General features: G+C 46.1%; 1 protein-coding gene across 1 annotated transcript in view; it reads right to left on the reverse strand.

Annotated features, from left to right (window-relative positions):
* Window positions 1–18569, reverse strand: part of FYB2 (FYN binding protein 2) — a 133742-nt gene that overhangs the window by 93332 nt on the left and 21841 nt on the right. Inside the window, exons 4-5 of the mRNA XM_053920609.2 lie at window positions 9408–9669; window positions 7468–7587 (exon numbers count right to left, since the gene is read on the reverse strand). Of these exons, the coding sequence (XP_053776584.1) occupies window positions 7468–7587; window positions 9408–9644 (357 nt within the window). The 5' untranslated portion in view covers window positions 9645–9669. The remainder of the gene's footprint in view (window positions 1–7467; window positions 7588–9407; window positions 9670–18569) is intronic.

Raw genomic sequence — 18569 nt, forward strand, 5'->3', positions numbered from 1 at the left:
ATTCTGCCATCCACAAAGGCCAGAGAATGACTCTGTGGTGCCAGAAGCCACCACGTTTGCGACCACTTGTTAGAGCAGCGGTAGAAAACTAAACACATGCCCCGAAAGGAAAACCGCGGGGCATGTAGTGGCCAGAAAGGTTAGATTTTGTTGTAACTAAGCAACTCCTTAATCTTAGTGGCTTAACCTAAAGGTCAGTCTCTGTCTGTCTGTCTGTCTCTCAGGCACACGTGTGTGCATGAACTGCGTGGCTGATGTGAGTTGTGGGGCGGTTCAGCTTCTCATACCCCTCAGGGACCCACTCTAGCGATGCCACCATGCACCACGTGGCTTGAAAGTCATGGGCCGAGTTTGAACCAGGTGTTCGACTTGAAGCTGCCGATGCTCAGTGGTAGCCATCACACTGCGTTCTGAGTTCATGAGCCAGACAAGGATAAAGAAACATGGGGGCGATGAAGCTAGGAGTTGTTTCAATTCTACTTGCAGTGAAACAGTGGGTTTACCAATAAATAAAATAACCATCACTAATCTTAACCTCCCCAGGAACCAGAAATTCTCCTTTGAGATCAGGCTTAAACACAAAATCTTTCACTATCAGAAGGCAGCGTGGTATTCGAAGACTCTCTGATTCAGCCCATCATTTTACAGGTGAAGAGTCTGAAGACTCGCCCAAAGTCCCATGGACTCCCTGCCAGGCCAAGACTGGTTCTCCAAGCAACGCTTTTCCTACCTGTCTGGGCGGGAGAACTGACCCAGAGGAAAACTCACATAAGTCTTTAAACCATTTTAATAAGGTGTGCCCAGATGTTATTATTCCAAGTTCTCAGTTAGGAAAGCTGAGGTTCAGGGAGTTCATGGCTCAAGGGGTGGAGCTTAAACTTGAACCTCTGGACCCCTTGCCCATGCTCCTCCTGCACCACACAGCTTCCTCTGGGTGTGTGTGGCCCTCTCTCGCCTAGTGCTGGTGGCAGAAAAAGGCAATAACTAGAACCCCCTCCCATTCCTTATAGGCCCCCTGCCCCCCTGTTCTCCCCCTCTCCCCCTCTCCACCACACTCCTGGGCTGGAGTGGAACACAGCCAATTCCCAACAGGGAACCCACACGCTGAACATTCTCGAGTCAGTCCTGTGAAGCTAAAAGTCAGTTATCTCCTCCTGCCAGGGGCTCAGCTGGTTGGAGCATTGTCCTGTACGCTTGTGCGTTTGACTCCTGGTCAGGGCACAGTCCTAGTCAGGTTGCGGGTTCTATCCCCAGTCGGGGTACGTACAGGAGGTAACCAATGTTTCTCTCTCTTTCTCCCCCCTCCTTTCACTCTAAAATCAATAAAAGCAAATCCTCGGGCGAGGCTTACAAAAAAATAAATAAAAGTCGATACCTCTTTAGCACTGCTAAAGGTAGCAGAGATTTTCACCCCAGGAGGTAAGGACAAACACCTTCGCCAGGTGATATGTTAAAGTGTTCATTGGAAAACACTCAAATTGTTGCAGCTATGTTTTAACAATTTTGTAGACGAGGGCGTGGCCAGTTTCATTTCTTCTGCATGGAAATTTATTACCAGTTTTCATCACGAAGCATACTGTGATGAGATGTCTTTTCTGAAAGAGAGACTTGGGGAACAGGTACAGTGTTTAGACAATACCATTTTCCCTGGGGGTTATATGGGGTCAAAACTGCTTTTGTTTTTCCCAGCAGAGACTCACAGGCAAGTTGTGTCCTTGGGTTTCACGGGCGCTGGGGTGGAGGGATGGCTCTTTGCTTACAGCTGTGTCTTCCACAGGCTGATTCTACTATCCTAGAGTGCCCGGGAGAGAGGATCTTTTATGAATGTGTCCTTTAATCCTTCAGCTTCTGCCCTGGCTGGTGTGGCTGAGTGGATTGAGTGCCAGCCTGAGAATCAAAGGGTTACCGGTTCGATTCCCAGTAAGGGCACATGCCTGGGGTGAAGGTCATGTCCCCAGTGTGGGCCACGTGAGAGGTAACCACACATTGATGTATCTCTCCCTCTCTTTCTCCCTCCTTTCCCCTCTCTCTAAAAATAAAAAAATTAAAAAATATTAAAAAAAGAACAATAAACCTTCAGCTTTTGAAGCATTTGAATCTCATGCCACCAAACCCTAGCTGTGTGTTCCTCCCTAGCGGTGGGAGGAACCTCTCAACTTCTCTGGATCTCTCAGTGGTCTCTCAATGGGAGTACCCACCAGCCTAACATGCAGGAGTGGGCAAAAATGGGTAAATAATACAATAACAAATAAGAACAAACTATGTTTCATGTATTCAAAAGTGTAAACCTACTTTTGCCCACCTCTGCATAAAGCACTTAGCACCAGGCCTGACCTATGTTCGTAGACAAACCATCAAGTTGGTGTTATTAGACACACTCAGATAGGAAAACTGGCTTGTTCAAGGCTATGTAACAAATGAATGGCAGACCTAGACTCAAATTCCGGTCTTCTGGTCTAACACATTTTCATAAACACCTGTCTAACATACTGCTCATTATGATCACGATGAAGAGGAACCAAACCAAGAGTTAAGAATGGGGACTCTGGAGTCACCGATGTCTGTGTTTGCATCCTGACTCTGCCTTCTCTGTAAAACGCAGGAGATAAAATAGCAATAGGAAAGAGAAAGAAGTAACACTTTAGATTTTTCCAGTATTATGATCCAAAATTCCTGATTTATAAAGCATATTATGTGTAACATCTCCATGTTTAGTATTTCTAACAAAATGTTCAAATTAATATTTAAAAACCATCCCAAGAATTTGCTACTTAGGTTTTTGCAGATGAGAGAAACCAAACCCCAGAGTCAGCGATCAGGGAGGAAAACGGACTGTAGCCCTGAGTATTTCCACCCATCTCGTGTGTTCCACACTAAGTGGCAATAAACACTTCTCAGATTTCTTCTCGAAAGAGCTAAATACACCTGCTGTTTTGGGAGAGGTCAAAATAGCAGCGTGGCCCAAACACGCCCCAGGGTGATGGAGGAAGGACACTGCACGGGGTATTCACAGGAATTCTCTTAACTAATTTGCTGATAGGGCCGGTGCATGAGTTTGCTAGGCCTGACATAACATGGTACCCTTGATTCTGTGGCCTAAACAACAGGAATTTATAATCTCATGGTTCTGGAGGCTGGAAGTCAAGACCAAGGAGTCAGCAGGGTTGGTTCCTTCTGAGGGCCATGAGGGAGACTGTTCCAGGCCTTTCTCCTTGAGTGGTAGAGGGCTGAGTTCATGTTCACAGGTGTTCTCCTTGCATCTTCACCTTGTCCCCCTTCTGTGTGTCTCTCTGTGTCTGCATTGCTCCTTTTTATAAGGACATTAGTCACATTGGGTTAGGCCTGCCCTAATGACCTCACTGTAACTTGATGACCTCTGTAAAGATGCTGTCTCCAAATTAGGTCTCCTTCTGAGGTCCTGGGAGTTAGGACTTCAACATATGGATTTGGTGGGAGGGGACACAGTCAACCCATAACAATCCATTTATTATTACTATACCTTATTGTTATTTTAGTTGGTAGAATTACCTTTTTGAGCTCATTGAGTTTTTCTAAGCTCTTTACATAAAACTCAGTAGGTGGCTGAGAGGCACATAAATATAGTGAACTCCCTTTACAAATGAGGTAACTGGGGCACAAAGAGATTAAATGACTTGCTCAAAGCTGAACAGCTAGTAAATGGTAGAGCCAGAGAGTGTATGCAGTCAGGCTACCTTAGTCCACGCCTGTGTGAGCAAAACCTGCTCCTTTCTCTCCGGGATCTCATAGCCCAGACCTGGGTCTATTCAGTGGTCTGGGCGTTGCAAGGCAAGGAGAGACTACTTGTGACCAGGGGGCTAGGGGAGGCTTCTCAGGGAGGGGATACATTAGTTGAGCCTTAAATGGAGTGAAACTAAGCATTCTGGAGAAAAGAGTGTGCATGCAGAAATAACAGGTTAGAACACAAGAGATGAGGGGCCAGGAGGCTAGAGTGGGAGCCATAGGGCAGGTACCAGACAGAGCACTTTGGCCTTTTCAGCCAGGCTAAAGGGCCTGGGTTCTACTCTGTAGGCAATAGGGGACAACTGAAGGGGACTTAGCAGAGAGGGACATGATCAGATTCACCTGTTAGAACCATCTCTCCAGTGTAGGAATGTGGGGACATAGTTTGGGGAAGAGACAGCTTGACGCAATGGGAAGCGAACAGTGGGTCAGTGCTGGGGCCAGTCCTGCTGGATAGGACGGGCTGGCTGGGCATCAGCCCTGCAGTTGTACAGGTCACTTAATGTTTCACCATCAAGGACTAAACAGCACAGTCCAAGAGGGCTCTGTAGCACAGTTTCTCTGCAAAGATGGAAGTGAGTGGCTAGTCTGTTGGGATTGTGAGTAATTAAATGATCTTCCCTTTCCCTTCTCAGAAACGAATGACCCGATCTAAATCCCCAGGGCACTCTACATTCCCGAGAGCAACCTCGTGACAAAAGGCCATCTTTACAGTATGATCTTTCTCAGCTGGCTGATCTACTTTTCTTTCTTTCTTTCTTTTTTACATGTTACCTTGTCTTGTGATTTATTCATTAAGAATCAGATTATATGGGACAAAACCTCTAAAATTTTTTCTTGAGGGCTTGCTAAGTGGTCTCACAGGCATTCAGGACCTGGCAAAAACAAGTCACATGTGACCTTGAGGAATTCCGCAGGCCCAGAAAGTCAGAGTATGACAAGACCTCAGAGGACATTTAGTTCCCTTCCCCATGTTGGAGACCCTAATTGGCTCCCCTGGTTTCTGAGATAAAGTACAAATGGCATTTAGGGTCTTTCAATATCTAGCCCCATTTTCTTTTTGGGATTTGATTCTGGCTGCTCTTTCTTTTTTTATTTTTATTATTATTATTATTTTTTTTAAATGTCTGCTTCATCAACTTGTTACTGCAGAAGGGTCCTCTGAACTTTTTCGCTCCGTCATACTGCCCACCCTGCTCCCTCTGCCTTGTCCCCTGCTTCTTCCCTCTTTCCTGATGAAATGCGGCCTCCTCCACCTCTGATGTTCAGCTCAGGTGCCAGTTCCTCCAGTGCACCCAGAATGAACCCGTCTGGGCTCGGCACCCACTCTTGGACTCTCATGGAAGCTTGTGCCTTTCTTTATCATTCTACTTCTCATGTAATGCTACGATCACCTGTGTTCTTGACACTCCCCTGCACAAATGAGCAACTGGATGGCATCTACGATAGGCCCCCTCTCAGAAATTCTAAGATACGGCCTGACTCATAGAAGATGGTTGGTAAATATCTATCCAATAATCAAAGAGTGGGGTGTAGTGGTCTGCTGTCTCAAAATTTACTCTCAAAACTAAGAAGCTCATTAACAAACATATCCACTATGTGTGAGGTGCCATGGATAAGTAGCTACAAAATGTGTTTTCACCTTCTCCTTGTGGGCCTCGAGTTTTCCCATCTCTAAAATGGGATATGTTAGACTGGTCAGTCTTTCAGACATCTCCCAAATCCTACATGTTAGTATTCAGTGACCTGCTCAAAACACTTGAATAATAAGAGGCAGAGATAAACAGAAATATAGGTCTTTCAACTACAACTTCAATTTTCATTCATTAAAATTCAAGTGCCATTTTGTAAGCATTCCAACTGGAATCATTCACAGCTCAGAAATGCTATGTTTTCTCTTGCCAAGCCTGTGCGACTAGGCGAAAGCTTACCTGGCTGAGGAAATGCCACAGAGTAGAACCTCACTCTCAGATTTGGAGAAAGAGAAACTCACCAACCTTTCTCTGTTTGGGTGTCTGAACTACACACTTGTTCAGATATGTACTGATGCAAAACAAACTGTTCCTGGATGGAGCGGCCTAAAACAATAACTATTTTTGCCTATCACGTATTTTGTGGGATAAGAATTTGGCCGAGGCTCAGCAGGGCCTTGATGAAATTCACTCAGTGGCATCTCACTGGTGGGTGGGCTGGTCAGGAGGGTCCTGCTTCTAGCCTTGCAGGAATGCTAGGTTAGGCTTAGCTAGAACTGTCAATCAGAGTGTCCTCAAGAGGTATGTCCAGCATGAAAGCCGTGGGGTACAGACCTCTCACAGGGGGCTGAGGACTGCGAGAATGAGCATTCTCATGAATGAGGTGGAAGCTGCATGGCCTTTTATGACACAGACTGTGAAGTCACATAGCATCCATGTGTCCTACTCCATCAGCCAAAGCCGTCGTGATTCTGCCCAGATTCAAGGGAAAGAAACCGAGACTCTACCTTCAATGGAAGAAATGTCAGAGAACGTGTAGGCAAGTTTCAGAACCACCACAGTAATATATACTCAACATTACAGTGCGCCCAACATCATGCTAGATTACGAAGATCTACCATATTTTGCTGTGTATAATGTGCACCCATATTTTTGGGCCAGATTTTCAGGAAAAAAATCTTTTGTTTTAATTTTTTAATTCATTTATTTAAGAAACAAAACTGATCATTGTTCTCCAGGGTATTATTTTGCATACAGATATCACCATTGCTTTCTAGAGTTACACTTTTAATGCATAAGCATAAATAAAAGACTTAAAAACATATAAATGTGGAATTAGTACTACCCATGTATAATACGCATCCTTATTTTTCCCTCAAAAATTTGGGCAAAACAGTGGGTATTATACATGGCAAAATACGGTATTATCTTAATCATACCTCCTGCCTGGGCCTCTCCCTGGAACTATAAACCCGAATATTCAGCTGCACACTTGGCCCCTGGCCTTACAGGTTACTCTGTCTAAAACTGACTCCTGATCTCTTTGCAAACCTGTTCCATCTTCAATCATCTCATTAAATGTCAACTCCATTCTTCCAGGTGCCCGGGCTTCACACCTGGGACTCACTTTCTTTCACATTATTTTTGTCCCATCTATCAGTAAATCCGGTTGACTCTACCTCTTCTGACCATTTCCAGCCGCCTTTACCACCAAGACCCTGGTCTGAGCCACTGTGCCTTCTTAGATTTCGACAACAGCCTCCTCCCAGCAGCTTCTAATCTTGCTCTCCCTTATCTGTTTTCAAAACAACAATAGCCAGATGCTCTTTTTAAAATGTAAATTGGATCATTCCACCGAGCTACTCACCACACACAGGCGCTCCCCACCTCACTCAAGAAGAAAAGTTCCAGTATTGGTCTACAGAGTCCTGCATGGCCTCCCACCACCTCTGACCACTCTGTCCTTTGCTTCCTCTGTGCCAGCCACTCTGGCCATTTTATTGCTCCTTGAACATACCAGACAAGCTTCTGCCTCCAGGCCTTTACATCTGCTGTGATCTGTCTAGAAAGTCCTTATGATATCCACAGTCAGCCCCCGCACCTCCTCCAAGTGTCTGCTCTACAGTTACCTTACTTTGTGCCTTTCTTGAAATAACCTCATTTAAAATAGCCTCTTCCACTTACTCACCATCCTGAAACCCTTCCCTGCTTTGTGCTTTTACATTGCACTTACTGCCATTTGACCACACACATGTATATGTTTATTCGTCTTCTCCGCTAGAATATCAGTGTAACAAAGGCAGGTGTTTTTGACTGGTTTACTGCTGAATCTGTAGCTCCTGAAAAACAGGACCTGAAAACACAATACAGGTACTCAGAATACACACACACACACACACACTATATATATAATGGGTATTTGTTGACTTTTAAAAATAAAACGAAATCCTTTTAAAATGAGGAATAACCCGTATTTCTCTTTTGATCTTCTTTTCCTTTTTCTGAGCAGAAAAAGTTGCATAATGACATTTGCGTATCCCATAAAAGTGGTATTAGCTAGCATGCCCTTTTGCACATTTCTCTCTGAATTGCCCAACATTCTATCTGTTCTCCTGCTGTAATCCTTGCTGGTGGTGCCTGGCTTATAACTGATGCTGAGTATCGTTCCTGACAAAACTAAAGTCGTGCTCCTGCCCTGCTGCTGACGGGCTATGTGATACTGAGCAAGTGATACCATTCTGACCATCAGTTTCCTCCTCTACTAAAAAAAAAAAAAAGGGTAAACGGCATTGACCATGCTGTATTGCCATGTAGATAAAGTACGTGAAATAGTTTATCTACATGCATATCCTGGGGCATCCGAGAGGGCAAAATAGGAGTCTGTTTCTTTTTCCTACAGCCACACTAAATCTATTCAGCCTCCCACTGTCCTTCGAGGAGGAGCTTACAAAATTGCTATATTGCAAGGTGTGGGGGAGAGAATTTGGAGGAGGGGAGGTGGAAGCAATACCAGCTTGCCCTTGCTCGCTCTTGCCCAAAACTCAGCTGGCTGAGCTGGAGTGATCTGCCTCAGACAGACAATGCCCCAGACCCTGGGGCAAGGGGGAGCTTTTCCAGAGGGGAAACACCGAAACAGATCCCCTCTCTCAATTTAAAGCCAAGCCTCTGGGAAGAAAGATGCATGATTCACCTCAGAACACGGCTTAACACCAAATGCCTGATAAAGAAGATATGGAAGCAAAACACACCTCTGCCCCCCTTGGAAAGAAACTGATGCATTGAAGAGAGGAATAGAGAGGTAGAAAATTGGAGAAGGAAAAAGCAAGATGCAGTCTGTCAGGTGAAAGAATTCTCAGGGGAAAGAATTCTCAGGGGAAAGAATTCTCCAACCCTGCAAATAGCACACTGTCATCCAAGCAGAAGGGAATTCCGCCCGACTCGGTGCTGGGCACTTTCCCATAGGCCATCTCTATATTTACAAGCACCTTCGATAATCTCACAAACTAGTTATTCTAGTAGTACACCAAGTCCTCACTTAACATGTTGAGAGGGTCTGCAACTTGAAACAACCAGTTTACTATAGGCTAATTGATATGAACAAGAGTTAAGTTCCTATGGCATCTCATTACTCTTACAAGGAAAAGACCTTGAATGAAACCTGCTGGCCATCCTACCTTAGAAGTGGGGGACCCTGGGACCCAGGAGGAAAAACTCACTTACCTCAGTCCACACAGCTAATAAGGAGCAGACCCACTGAAAAGCCACAAGCATCACCAGACAGCCCTGCCCTATACTGTCTGCCCGGGACACCCACTAACCACCAGCAGGAGACAGAGTCCACAAGAGCAAATGAAAGAAGGCAACAGGCACTCAGACCAGGCTGCGGGACTAGGTTAGAAACCCAGCGACAGGATGAGAGCTAGAGTCCCTCATGCCACCATTCCCAAGGGCCTCATGCCCCCTTCCCCTCTGAGGGGCCCAGGACACTGCTTCAACCCCACCTTCCCTGGGAGCAAGGCCAGTATGAGTGTGCCGCACCAGCACGGGACATGTTCATTCCTCTCCAGGAGGCGGGGTGCATAGGTGGCCTTTTCCCCCAGCTCTGTACTGGGAGGAACTAGACCAGGTAAGTCATACACAGAGGAAAACCACATCCAAACCCACACGCCTTACCTCATCCATGGCTTTCCTCCGAGACAGCGTCTGGGAGACAAACCCAGCTTCCCAGAGCTGGATCCTGAGGCCAAGGGCACCCTTTGTTGTGTCTGTGCTGGCCAGGGAGCAGTCACTTCCCGCAGCCTGGGACACACCTGAGCCCAGGCTCTGCACCTGCCTCACCTGGGTGGCAGCTCCTCCCTCTCCCGGGGCTGGAGCATTCCCGCAGCCAGCAGGGCTCACAGAAGCCTCCATTGCCAAACTTTGCAAGACCAGGCACCTGCAGGGGGGAAAGGGACACTCTTCTGTCCAAAGTCCGAGTGAGCCTGGCTCTTTTCAGCAAGGGGCACTCCCCACTGTTCTCCCATAGGCTGACGTGACAGTCACTCTCCAGGGGAGTTCACTTTGTACTGAGGCGGGGGAGTCAGTGAGGAATGGGGGTGGCAGGGCTCTTGTTAGTACATAACACTCAGCTGGACAATGTAATCTCCAAGGGCACAGCCTTGGCCTATCCCTGCCCATAAGGATGGCTATGGTGGGGACAGAGCGTGCCTGAGCTTGCAGGGAGATTTTGTGGAGGCCAGGAAGGGAGCTGCTATGATGGAGCAACTGTTTTTGGCCAGGCACTATCTAAGCACTGGGATATGTTATTATACTTAAATCCTACCATAGCCCTGGGAAAGGCTATTAACTGAGGCCCAGAGAGATCCTATAACCCACTCATCGTCAAAAGGTAAAAAGTAAAAGCATCAGGATTTGAACCCAGGTCTGGCTGACTCTGAAGTGGTTTTGTTTTTCTGACAGCTGGTTCTGGAAACCCAATCCTCAGTTGTCAGTTCTCAAAGAGCTCACACCTGTCCTGGGGGTTGGGGGCTTGCACAGCATGTAGCTTACGCTGTGGCAACTGGGGTCTGTGTGACTTTTCTTGCTTGTTAGGGCCAAGCTCGTAGAGTGAAAAGCTTCTCCTGCCCTGTGCAGGGGGGAGGAGTGGAGGGCAGGTGAGGAAAGCTCACCTGTGTACCCATTTCCTCTAAGAGGTGGTTCCTATACCTGGCTCTTCATTACAGCTGCCAGGAAATCTATGAAAAATTAGGTCTGGGGTCTGGGAATCTGGATTGATTTTAAATAAGCTTGTTAGGTTAGTGTGTTTTAATAATTAATGCCTTGCAATAAGATACAGCTTTTACATCATGACTAGGTACACAGACACACCCACTAAAATAAAAATTTCTCAAAACAATAATCACTCTTCCTTTGTGTGTGATGTACTGATGTTTTCTGTCCTTTTCTAAGCTACGATGGACCATTGAATAAAAAATAAATCAGTGGCTAGCGCACACCACTACACTGATTTCATGACTCACAATTTGACCCGTGTTGCCTCGTGGGCTCTGCACACACGCAGGTTGGAGTCCACTCCTCCTCCAAGCTAAACGAGGGGACCAGCCAAACGCACCCTGTCACTTTCCCTCACACCCCTGTCCTCACTCTAGTCCAAGGCAAGAATGTCTTGCATACCTTTGCAAACAATATGGTAAGGAATCTTCTGCAGAAACTCAGGAGAACATAGCGCCCTCCTCCCAGCCCCCGCTGATCTTTGGGCGGTCAGATTCCCTTTGCTGTTAATGCAAGGGCTCCCCCTGGTGGCCTCAGGCCAACCTACAAAGGAGGAGAGGGTGGGAGTAGGCCAGGAGGGCTCTCACCTCCCTGGACCAGGAAGGACTGGGAGCTCTGTGCTCTCTGGTTTGGTTCAGGATAAAGGACAATGGTAGCTCATAGGATGCAGTGGGCACTAATTTCTGGTTAGCTCTCAGGGCTGAAGAAGTAGGCTTAAGAACCATGACTCTTGGAACCCTGCAGGATCCTCTACTATTACTTTATGATCCTCGGTGATCAACCCAGTTTCCCCAAGAGCTGTTGACCTTGGAAATGCTAACAACCCCTCTGAGAGTATGTTCCTCCTCTGTAAGACTGGAGAAGAGTGCTGGCGGTCTTGGCTTAAGGTTTAATGTGCCATGTGCCAATCTCTACAGGCACCCAAAATTCTGTTCCTCTGTCTTTTCCCTCTCCTCCTCCATTAATGGTGGTGGCTGTGTCAAGGTCAAAATGTGCGAGCTACACTTGGATGCACACATGAAGTAGCAGGGTTTTATTTCCTTGTAATGACCCCAATTTGCTTTCGAGCTCCATCCTTGCATCTAGTTTGATATAAGGCGAACTCATTCATGTTTCCCTGGGAGGGTGGAGGCAGAGGGGGCAGGTACAAAAGGCAGACACCTGGGGAGAGTTTAAGATGTGAAATTCAGGGTTGCACCTAACTGGATAAAGAAGTATGAGACCCCATACACCCATATGGCGCTTTGGTGGCTTGCTGCCAGTTCAGGCCAGGATGAGTCTGTGATCTGCCCTTAATCATGGACACAGAAGTGCCTGACCAAGTGTCCACTGCCTGCCAGGGACAGTGCCCCAGACCTTGCAAACATCACCTTATTTAGTCCTCCTTTTAATCCTCATTTTCCAGGCGAGGAAACAGAGGCACATACGAGTTAAGTCACGGATTCAGGGTAACACAGCAGGTGGAAGAGCAGACATTCCAATACAAGCAGTGTGGCTCCAGAGCCCACGCTCACAACCACTCCGGTTGCTTCCTTTTAAATCTTACAGAAATGCAGTTTACTAATAAACTCAGAATCTGAGAGCATGATATTTGTTCTCCCCAAACTCAATTTTGAAATCAGTCAGTGACAAAGCTTACCAGATGGCTAGGCTAAAGTTAGGCTCAAAATCTTCTAGACCTTTCTGTCTTTCATGCCCCTAGCTTCAGTTGGCTTCTCCTGGTATTGGGGATGGTGTGGCATACTCCCCAGCAAGGTCCCATCCATCCTTTGGCACACTGAGCAGTAGAAATCAGTATTTCCAGCATGTTCTTGATGCTTCCATACCTCACTTTCAGTCTTAGATATTGTTTGTAGCTTTTCAGTGTTTCCATTCATGTCTGTCATTCATTTCTTGGCAAACATATTGCTTACCCTTTGCACCATAAGAAATGTTTTGTAGCAGAATACTGTGATATGAACAAAAGGATTTAAAGAATATCTGAAAATGGACCCTGGATGGCGTGGTTCAGTGGACTGAGCGCCAGCCTGTGAACCAAAGGGCCGCTGGTTCGATTCCCAGTGAGGGCACATGCCTGGGTTGTGGGCCAGGTCTCCAGCAGGGGGTGCATGAGAGGCAACCACACATTGATGTTTCTGTCCCTCTTTTTCTCCCTCCCTCCCCGTCTGTCTAAAAATAAATAAAGAAAATCTTTTTTTATAACAAAGAATATATGAAATGGGAAATCATATACATTACCTCTTTCTAGCATAAACTGTAAGCACTAGATTTTATATGATGACAAAGCTGGAGCAGGTAGATGGATTGTCAGAATTAGGATGGTGCTGCTGGAGTATCCTATTCTTAATATTAAAATTATTGTTGGGTATATTAATCATTTCTGAGGATTTCCAGTGTAACATGAAATTTATTTATGTATAATTTATATCCTACTTTCAAAACAGAGAGAAGAGGAAAGGAACTTAAATTTATTGAGAGCCCACTGTGCAATGAGCTACATAGTTGGCATATATTTTCTTCTTTTCCTTGGGACAATATGGCGAGATAAGAGATGTTATCCCTAGCTGACAGGTGAGGAAAATGAGGCTCAGGAAGGTCAAGGCAAATGCCCTGGCCAAGCAGAATACACACCTGATTCTCCATTTAGACTCTGCTCTACCCCAGGCTATTGTTCCTTCTTTCATTCCATGCTGTCTCCAGAAGGACTTGAGGGAGTGGACAATACAAAGTCACATAAAGCAGGATGGTTAAAAGTGAAGACAGTAGCACGTAGAGGACAGGGCGATGGGAAGGTAGAAAGGGGTGGGTAAACAGGCAGAAATATGGGATGATTACCAAAAGGTACACAATTACTTAAAGATAAATCATTTAAGGATAAAATTATTTAAGGATAAAATTGTGTGGGTTCAAGAAAGGGTCTGCTTCCCTTTTTACCAGTTTGTGAAAACTACAGTCCAGCTTGTTTATCTCTTGCCTTGAAGGAACCTCACATCTCAAGTTTGTGCTCATCTAAGTAATCATCTCAATGGTATATCATAATTTAGTAACAGCTTTCTGGAAGGATGCTAAGCAAACATGACCAAGGCAAGTTGCTTTCCTTTGAACAGCCTGCCACCAAGAATCTGAGGACCTACTTTGTGCCAGAAGCTGTGCTTGGATATAGTGACCCTTTAGGTTCTTATAAGGAAAATGTCTTCCTCCACTAACATCAGTTACAGAATGGATCAAGACTCAAATGAATTATTAAGATGTTTTCTGATCTGCTTGTCTTGTTGAGATCAAAGGAAGACCACTCCTCTGTGGGAAGTAGGTGGGTTTTCCTGCAAGTAGGGAATCATTCCCAATATCAGCCACTCCCATGTCCCATCATCCAGAAGCATGACCCCTCAGATGGAAAAGTCAAGCCAGGAACACTCTTTCTCTCTTTGAGTCTTGTTTTCCTGGGTCTGGATGTCAAGCCACAGTAATGCCACATGCTCGGAGGCTCAGAGGACAAAGATATAGGAGTAGTAGGTCTCTCCATAAAACCTATCAGTCAAAGGGTGTGTGACTATGAATCATGATTTGGGTAGCTGATTCCATATGTATTTGTCAGCTCTATTAAAGTGTAAGAGTTAGAACTGCTTTCCCTGTGAGGAGTTAGGGAGAGATGTCATCTCCCCTCCGCTCATGTGCACATCCCCTTCTCTCTCTAACTGCTCCCCCTTACATGCCAAGCTTATGTTTTGTGGACTTAAGACCTGTGTGTGTCGTCATTCCTGGGTGGCAGGGGTCAGATGACCTCTGACCTATCGCTGTAGAACACGCGTGTGGCGGGGTGGTGGTTCAATGGAAAACTCAAGATGTATAAACTCCATTAAAAAATTAGCAACTCTCTGTTTATTCCACATGCATCAACCCCCCAGTCTTTGGTAAAATGTAGTATAGTGAGCTATTTAACCTCACTCTGGCATAGTGAGAACAGTGTCCTCTGAGGTCAGCATGGCTGCAGTATCGGTTATCAAGAGACTCCACAGGGCTGATGAGCCTAGAGGAAAGGAGAGGACACTCAAGCTTCTGAGATACAGCTCCCTCTCCTCACGTGTTGGTGGGCATGGAGGTTATTTTATTAAGGGGGGTAAGATGCACAGAGAAAATGCTGGTATTCACCAAATCCCAGTTCCTTTTTCTTTTCTTGGTTATATGAGAACACTACATTTCCCGGCATCCCTTGCAATTAGATTTGGGTATGTGGGAAGTTCTAGCCAATGGAAAGTGGGAAGAAGTAATGAATGTTGCTTCTAGTCCTGCCTTTTCTCTCCTTTTACAGCAGTCTCAGAAGCCATGTGCTTAAGATAAAAGAACTATATCTCTGGCTGGTGTAGCTCAGTGGATTGAGCATGGGCTGCAAACCAAAGGGTCACCAGTTCAATTCCCAGTCACAGCACATGCCTGGGTTGCAGGCCAGGTCCCTGGTAGGGGGCATGTGAGAGGCAACCACACATTGATATTTCTCTCTCTCTCTTTCTCCTTCTCTCTCTAAAAATAAATAAATAAAATCTTTTAAAAAAGAAAAAAAAAGACAACAGAATTATAAAATGGAAAGAGCCTGGATCCTGGAGTCCCTACTTCTAAGAGAGCTAGTGAAGAGATTTGTCATCAGATATAAATAAATCTTTGTTACATGAAGCTATTAAAATATGGAGGTTATTTGTTACTGCAGCATAGCCTATCTTATTCTCATTAATACAGCTTCCTTAAAATTCATTAGTGAGCTATAGTAAAACTTTGGCAAAATTTTGCAATTTTGGCAAAACTTTGGCAAAAAACAAACAAACTTTGGCTGTAGTAAAACACTTGGCTGATAGAAAAAAAACAGAGGAAGCAGGAAGAGTGGAGTCAGGAGATAAGGAAACTAATCCTGATGTGGGTTTAACCTATCTCTGGAGGTTTGAATCAAAGACCAGATTGTTATGTCTAAATGACGAGTTCTGGGCTGCTGGGAGTAACAACAGGCTTCCTTTATTTACTTTGTGATGGGCATAACAGTTCATCACTTTATATGTTAAATATATATACCATTCAATCTTTTCTATAATTTTACAGGGAGGGTGTCATTACCCTCATTTTATAGATAAATAGACTAAGGTATAAAGAGATGACAAGGTTTTTTTTCCCCCAAGGCGAAACAGGCCGTGAGATGGAACTGTGTTTAAATTCAGATCTGTGTTTGGGGTAAAGTCAAGTGTTGTTAACAACAATGCTACAGGTCTAGCTAAGTGGACTCTCACAGGGGTGGCGTCATTGCAATTTAGGGGAAGGGTGGTGTCAGCTAATGAGAGAACTACTGACAGCATCTGGGGGAGGGACTGTGACACTGAGGGAAAGAACCAGGCAGTGCCTAGAAAGTGTCAGGGCATCCGGCACACACATTAGGATTTAAGGCCCCACAGAGAGAGAAGAGTGAAAGTCAAGAATAGAGGCAGATGGTTAGTCAGGACAGCCAGCTACGCACAGGGAGGGCTGGGGGACAGATGAGGCACATGGTACACTGATGACAGAAAATTCACCCCAGGGAAGGAGGTCCCCTACCAAGCTTCCCACTTGGTCAGGAGGTCTGAGCAGGCCTGGGCCTTTTGGTCAGACCTGCTCCGTGTAGAGCAGGGACAGGCAGGGAGATGGATTAGAGGGGATCCTAGCCCCGGAGGCCCTCGCCAGTGGACAGATAAATCTAAAACCACACATTAATTCTCTATTAGAAATGTGGAGAAAGTGCTATGATTTTCGATCAACCCGGTATAACCACTTACTGGCTGTTCCTTTGCCCAGGTGACTTGTGTCTTTGGCTCCCAGCTTTCTGATCTATAGCATGGGGCTAACGAACTCGACCCCTAGACGGTTCTGTGTAGGAAAGGGTAGAAGGTATTTAAAGAATCGTGCATGGTAACTGACACCTGGTCTGCATGCAGTAAGGGCCGGATCTCTCCCCTCTTTTCTCTTCATTGAGGAGGACATGTCTATCTCTGCCCAGAGGTAGAAAGGAGGCTTCACAGTGGGAACAAGGCTTGGTCTTAGTCCAAAACTCATCAGGGATGCAGCAGTTCGGGGGAGAGGACAGTTGTGCAAAGACCTGCTTTCAACAATAAAGTCCCTCAAGTAGGCTGTTGGTGGGATAAAAGTTTTTGAAAGCCTGGTCTCTGCTTACTGGCCTTGCTGTTTCTGACCTTGGACATCCTGAAAGCAGCCCTACATGTTGTACAACCTTTTCTGCTTTTCTGTCTCTTTTCCTGGCTCAATAGCTAGTTATCAGAGTGGCCAGGTGCTCGGGCCCCACCCTGCCAAGAGCTGACGAGACAGCTTTCAGGGAGGTGGGATGTGGCCAGGCCCCACCACCAAGGCCCCTTGTGACAGATCTCAGTCAACTCTGAATGAGGGTGCTGGATGGGACACGCCATTGGGCCACATTCAGGTTGAAAGATGGGAGTCTTGTCATGGAAAGAAAGGTCTTCCTGGGAAGGTGGTGGCATGTGTTAAAGAGATCTTGTTTCCCACTTTTTCCAGAGCAGGTGGGAGGATGTCCTCCGTCCTCCCAGAGGCTGCCACTTCAAGCCAGGAAGCACTGAACGTGGTCAGTGTATTTATTCAAAGGCATTCATCACTGTGGCATTTTATCACCTATGAAAACATTTGTTGAATTAAATTACCTCATGCGTTACTCAGAGCCCCCTAGTGAAGGAGGCAGGGCACTTAATATATTTACAGATGAGAGAGCAGCAGCTCAGAGAATTGCTTGAAAGGATTTGATCAGAACTAGGATTTGGGGTATGATATGTAAGGGAGGAGGAGGGAATTGGGAAGTCTGAGGAATAGTATTTAAAAAAAGGAACTTTGAACCTGGAAGCTCCAAGTGTGACCTGGTCTCCCAGCTCACCAACACCCAGACTTTCTCTCAGCTTTCACCTACATCCCGCCCACAACCACATCCATATCTGTAGCTCTTCATTCATTCAACAAATGTTTGCCTAATCTCTACTAGGGGTTAGGTTAGACCAAGACATGCCATGAAGAACAAAATGTACATTGTCCTCCCCATCACAGGACTTGGTATTAGGGAGTCGGGCATTAAACAGGTGAATCATTATGTGATTACTCACACCCATAATTGTGAAGAAAAATAACAAGGAATAAATTAGCAAGGGTCCCTGCTGTGCAAAAGGTGGTTAAGCAGTCTAGATCATACCTGAATTCCAGACCCATTCACTCATTTATTCAGCCAGAGCTAGGCTCTCTTCTGTTTGTTGAGTCATAGATCCAACTACCTGCTGGACCGCTCGCTTGGGTTTCTGTGGACACCTCACACTCAACAAGGCCATAACTGAACCAATGGCCTGATCCCCCACACCTACTCTGGGGGCATCAGGCACACCCATTTTCCCAAGCAGAAGCCTCGGACATCCTGACCCCCATGGACTCTGCACGTCTCTGCTGCAGCTGATGGTGCCTCATTCAATGACATGCAGCAAATACTCGCTCTGCGCCTACTCCTCTGTTAGGCACTTCATACTCCCTAGTGCAAAAGAGGAACAGTCATTACCATCCAGGGGCTTATAAAAGGGGGCGTAGGCTTAGGCTTCCGGAGCCCCTGCTTCCAATCTCCCACCTCATACCTAAACAGCCTTCTTACCCGGATGATCTTCCCCAAGGCAAATCTGACCATTAAACACCTCCTCTGACGCTCTAACGCCACAGGGGAAAGTCCAGAGCCTTTCCTGGGACACACAGGATCTTCAGACTTGGCCCCATGGAGCTTCTGCAGCCTTGGGTCCTGTCACTCGGCCGCCTGCCCATCGCTGTACTGAACTTCTTCATTCCTGGGCTCACAGTGCTGTTTTTCCTCTGGGTATTTGCTTATCTTGTTCCCTCCACCTGGCATGCTGTCCCTGGTCCACCTGCCATCCCCCCGTGCATTCCCTCGAACCTTCTGGAGCTGTGCCAGTGAGGCTGGCATCGAGCCCTTCCTGATGACCACAAGCAGGGGGTTTACCCAATCTCCTGTTCCCCCAGTTCCCTCATCTTTCATCTCCT

The sequence above is a fragment of the Desmodus rotundus genome, chromosome 3 (assembly GCF_022682495.2).
Source record: "Desmodus rotundus isolate HL8 chromosome 3, HLdesRot8A.1, whole genome shotgun sequence".
Taxonomy (NCBI): domain Eukaryota; kingdom Metazoa; phylum Chordata; class Mammalia; order Chiroptera; family Phyllostomidae; genus Desmodus; species Desmodus rotundus.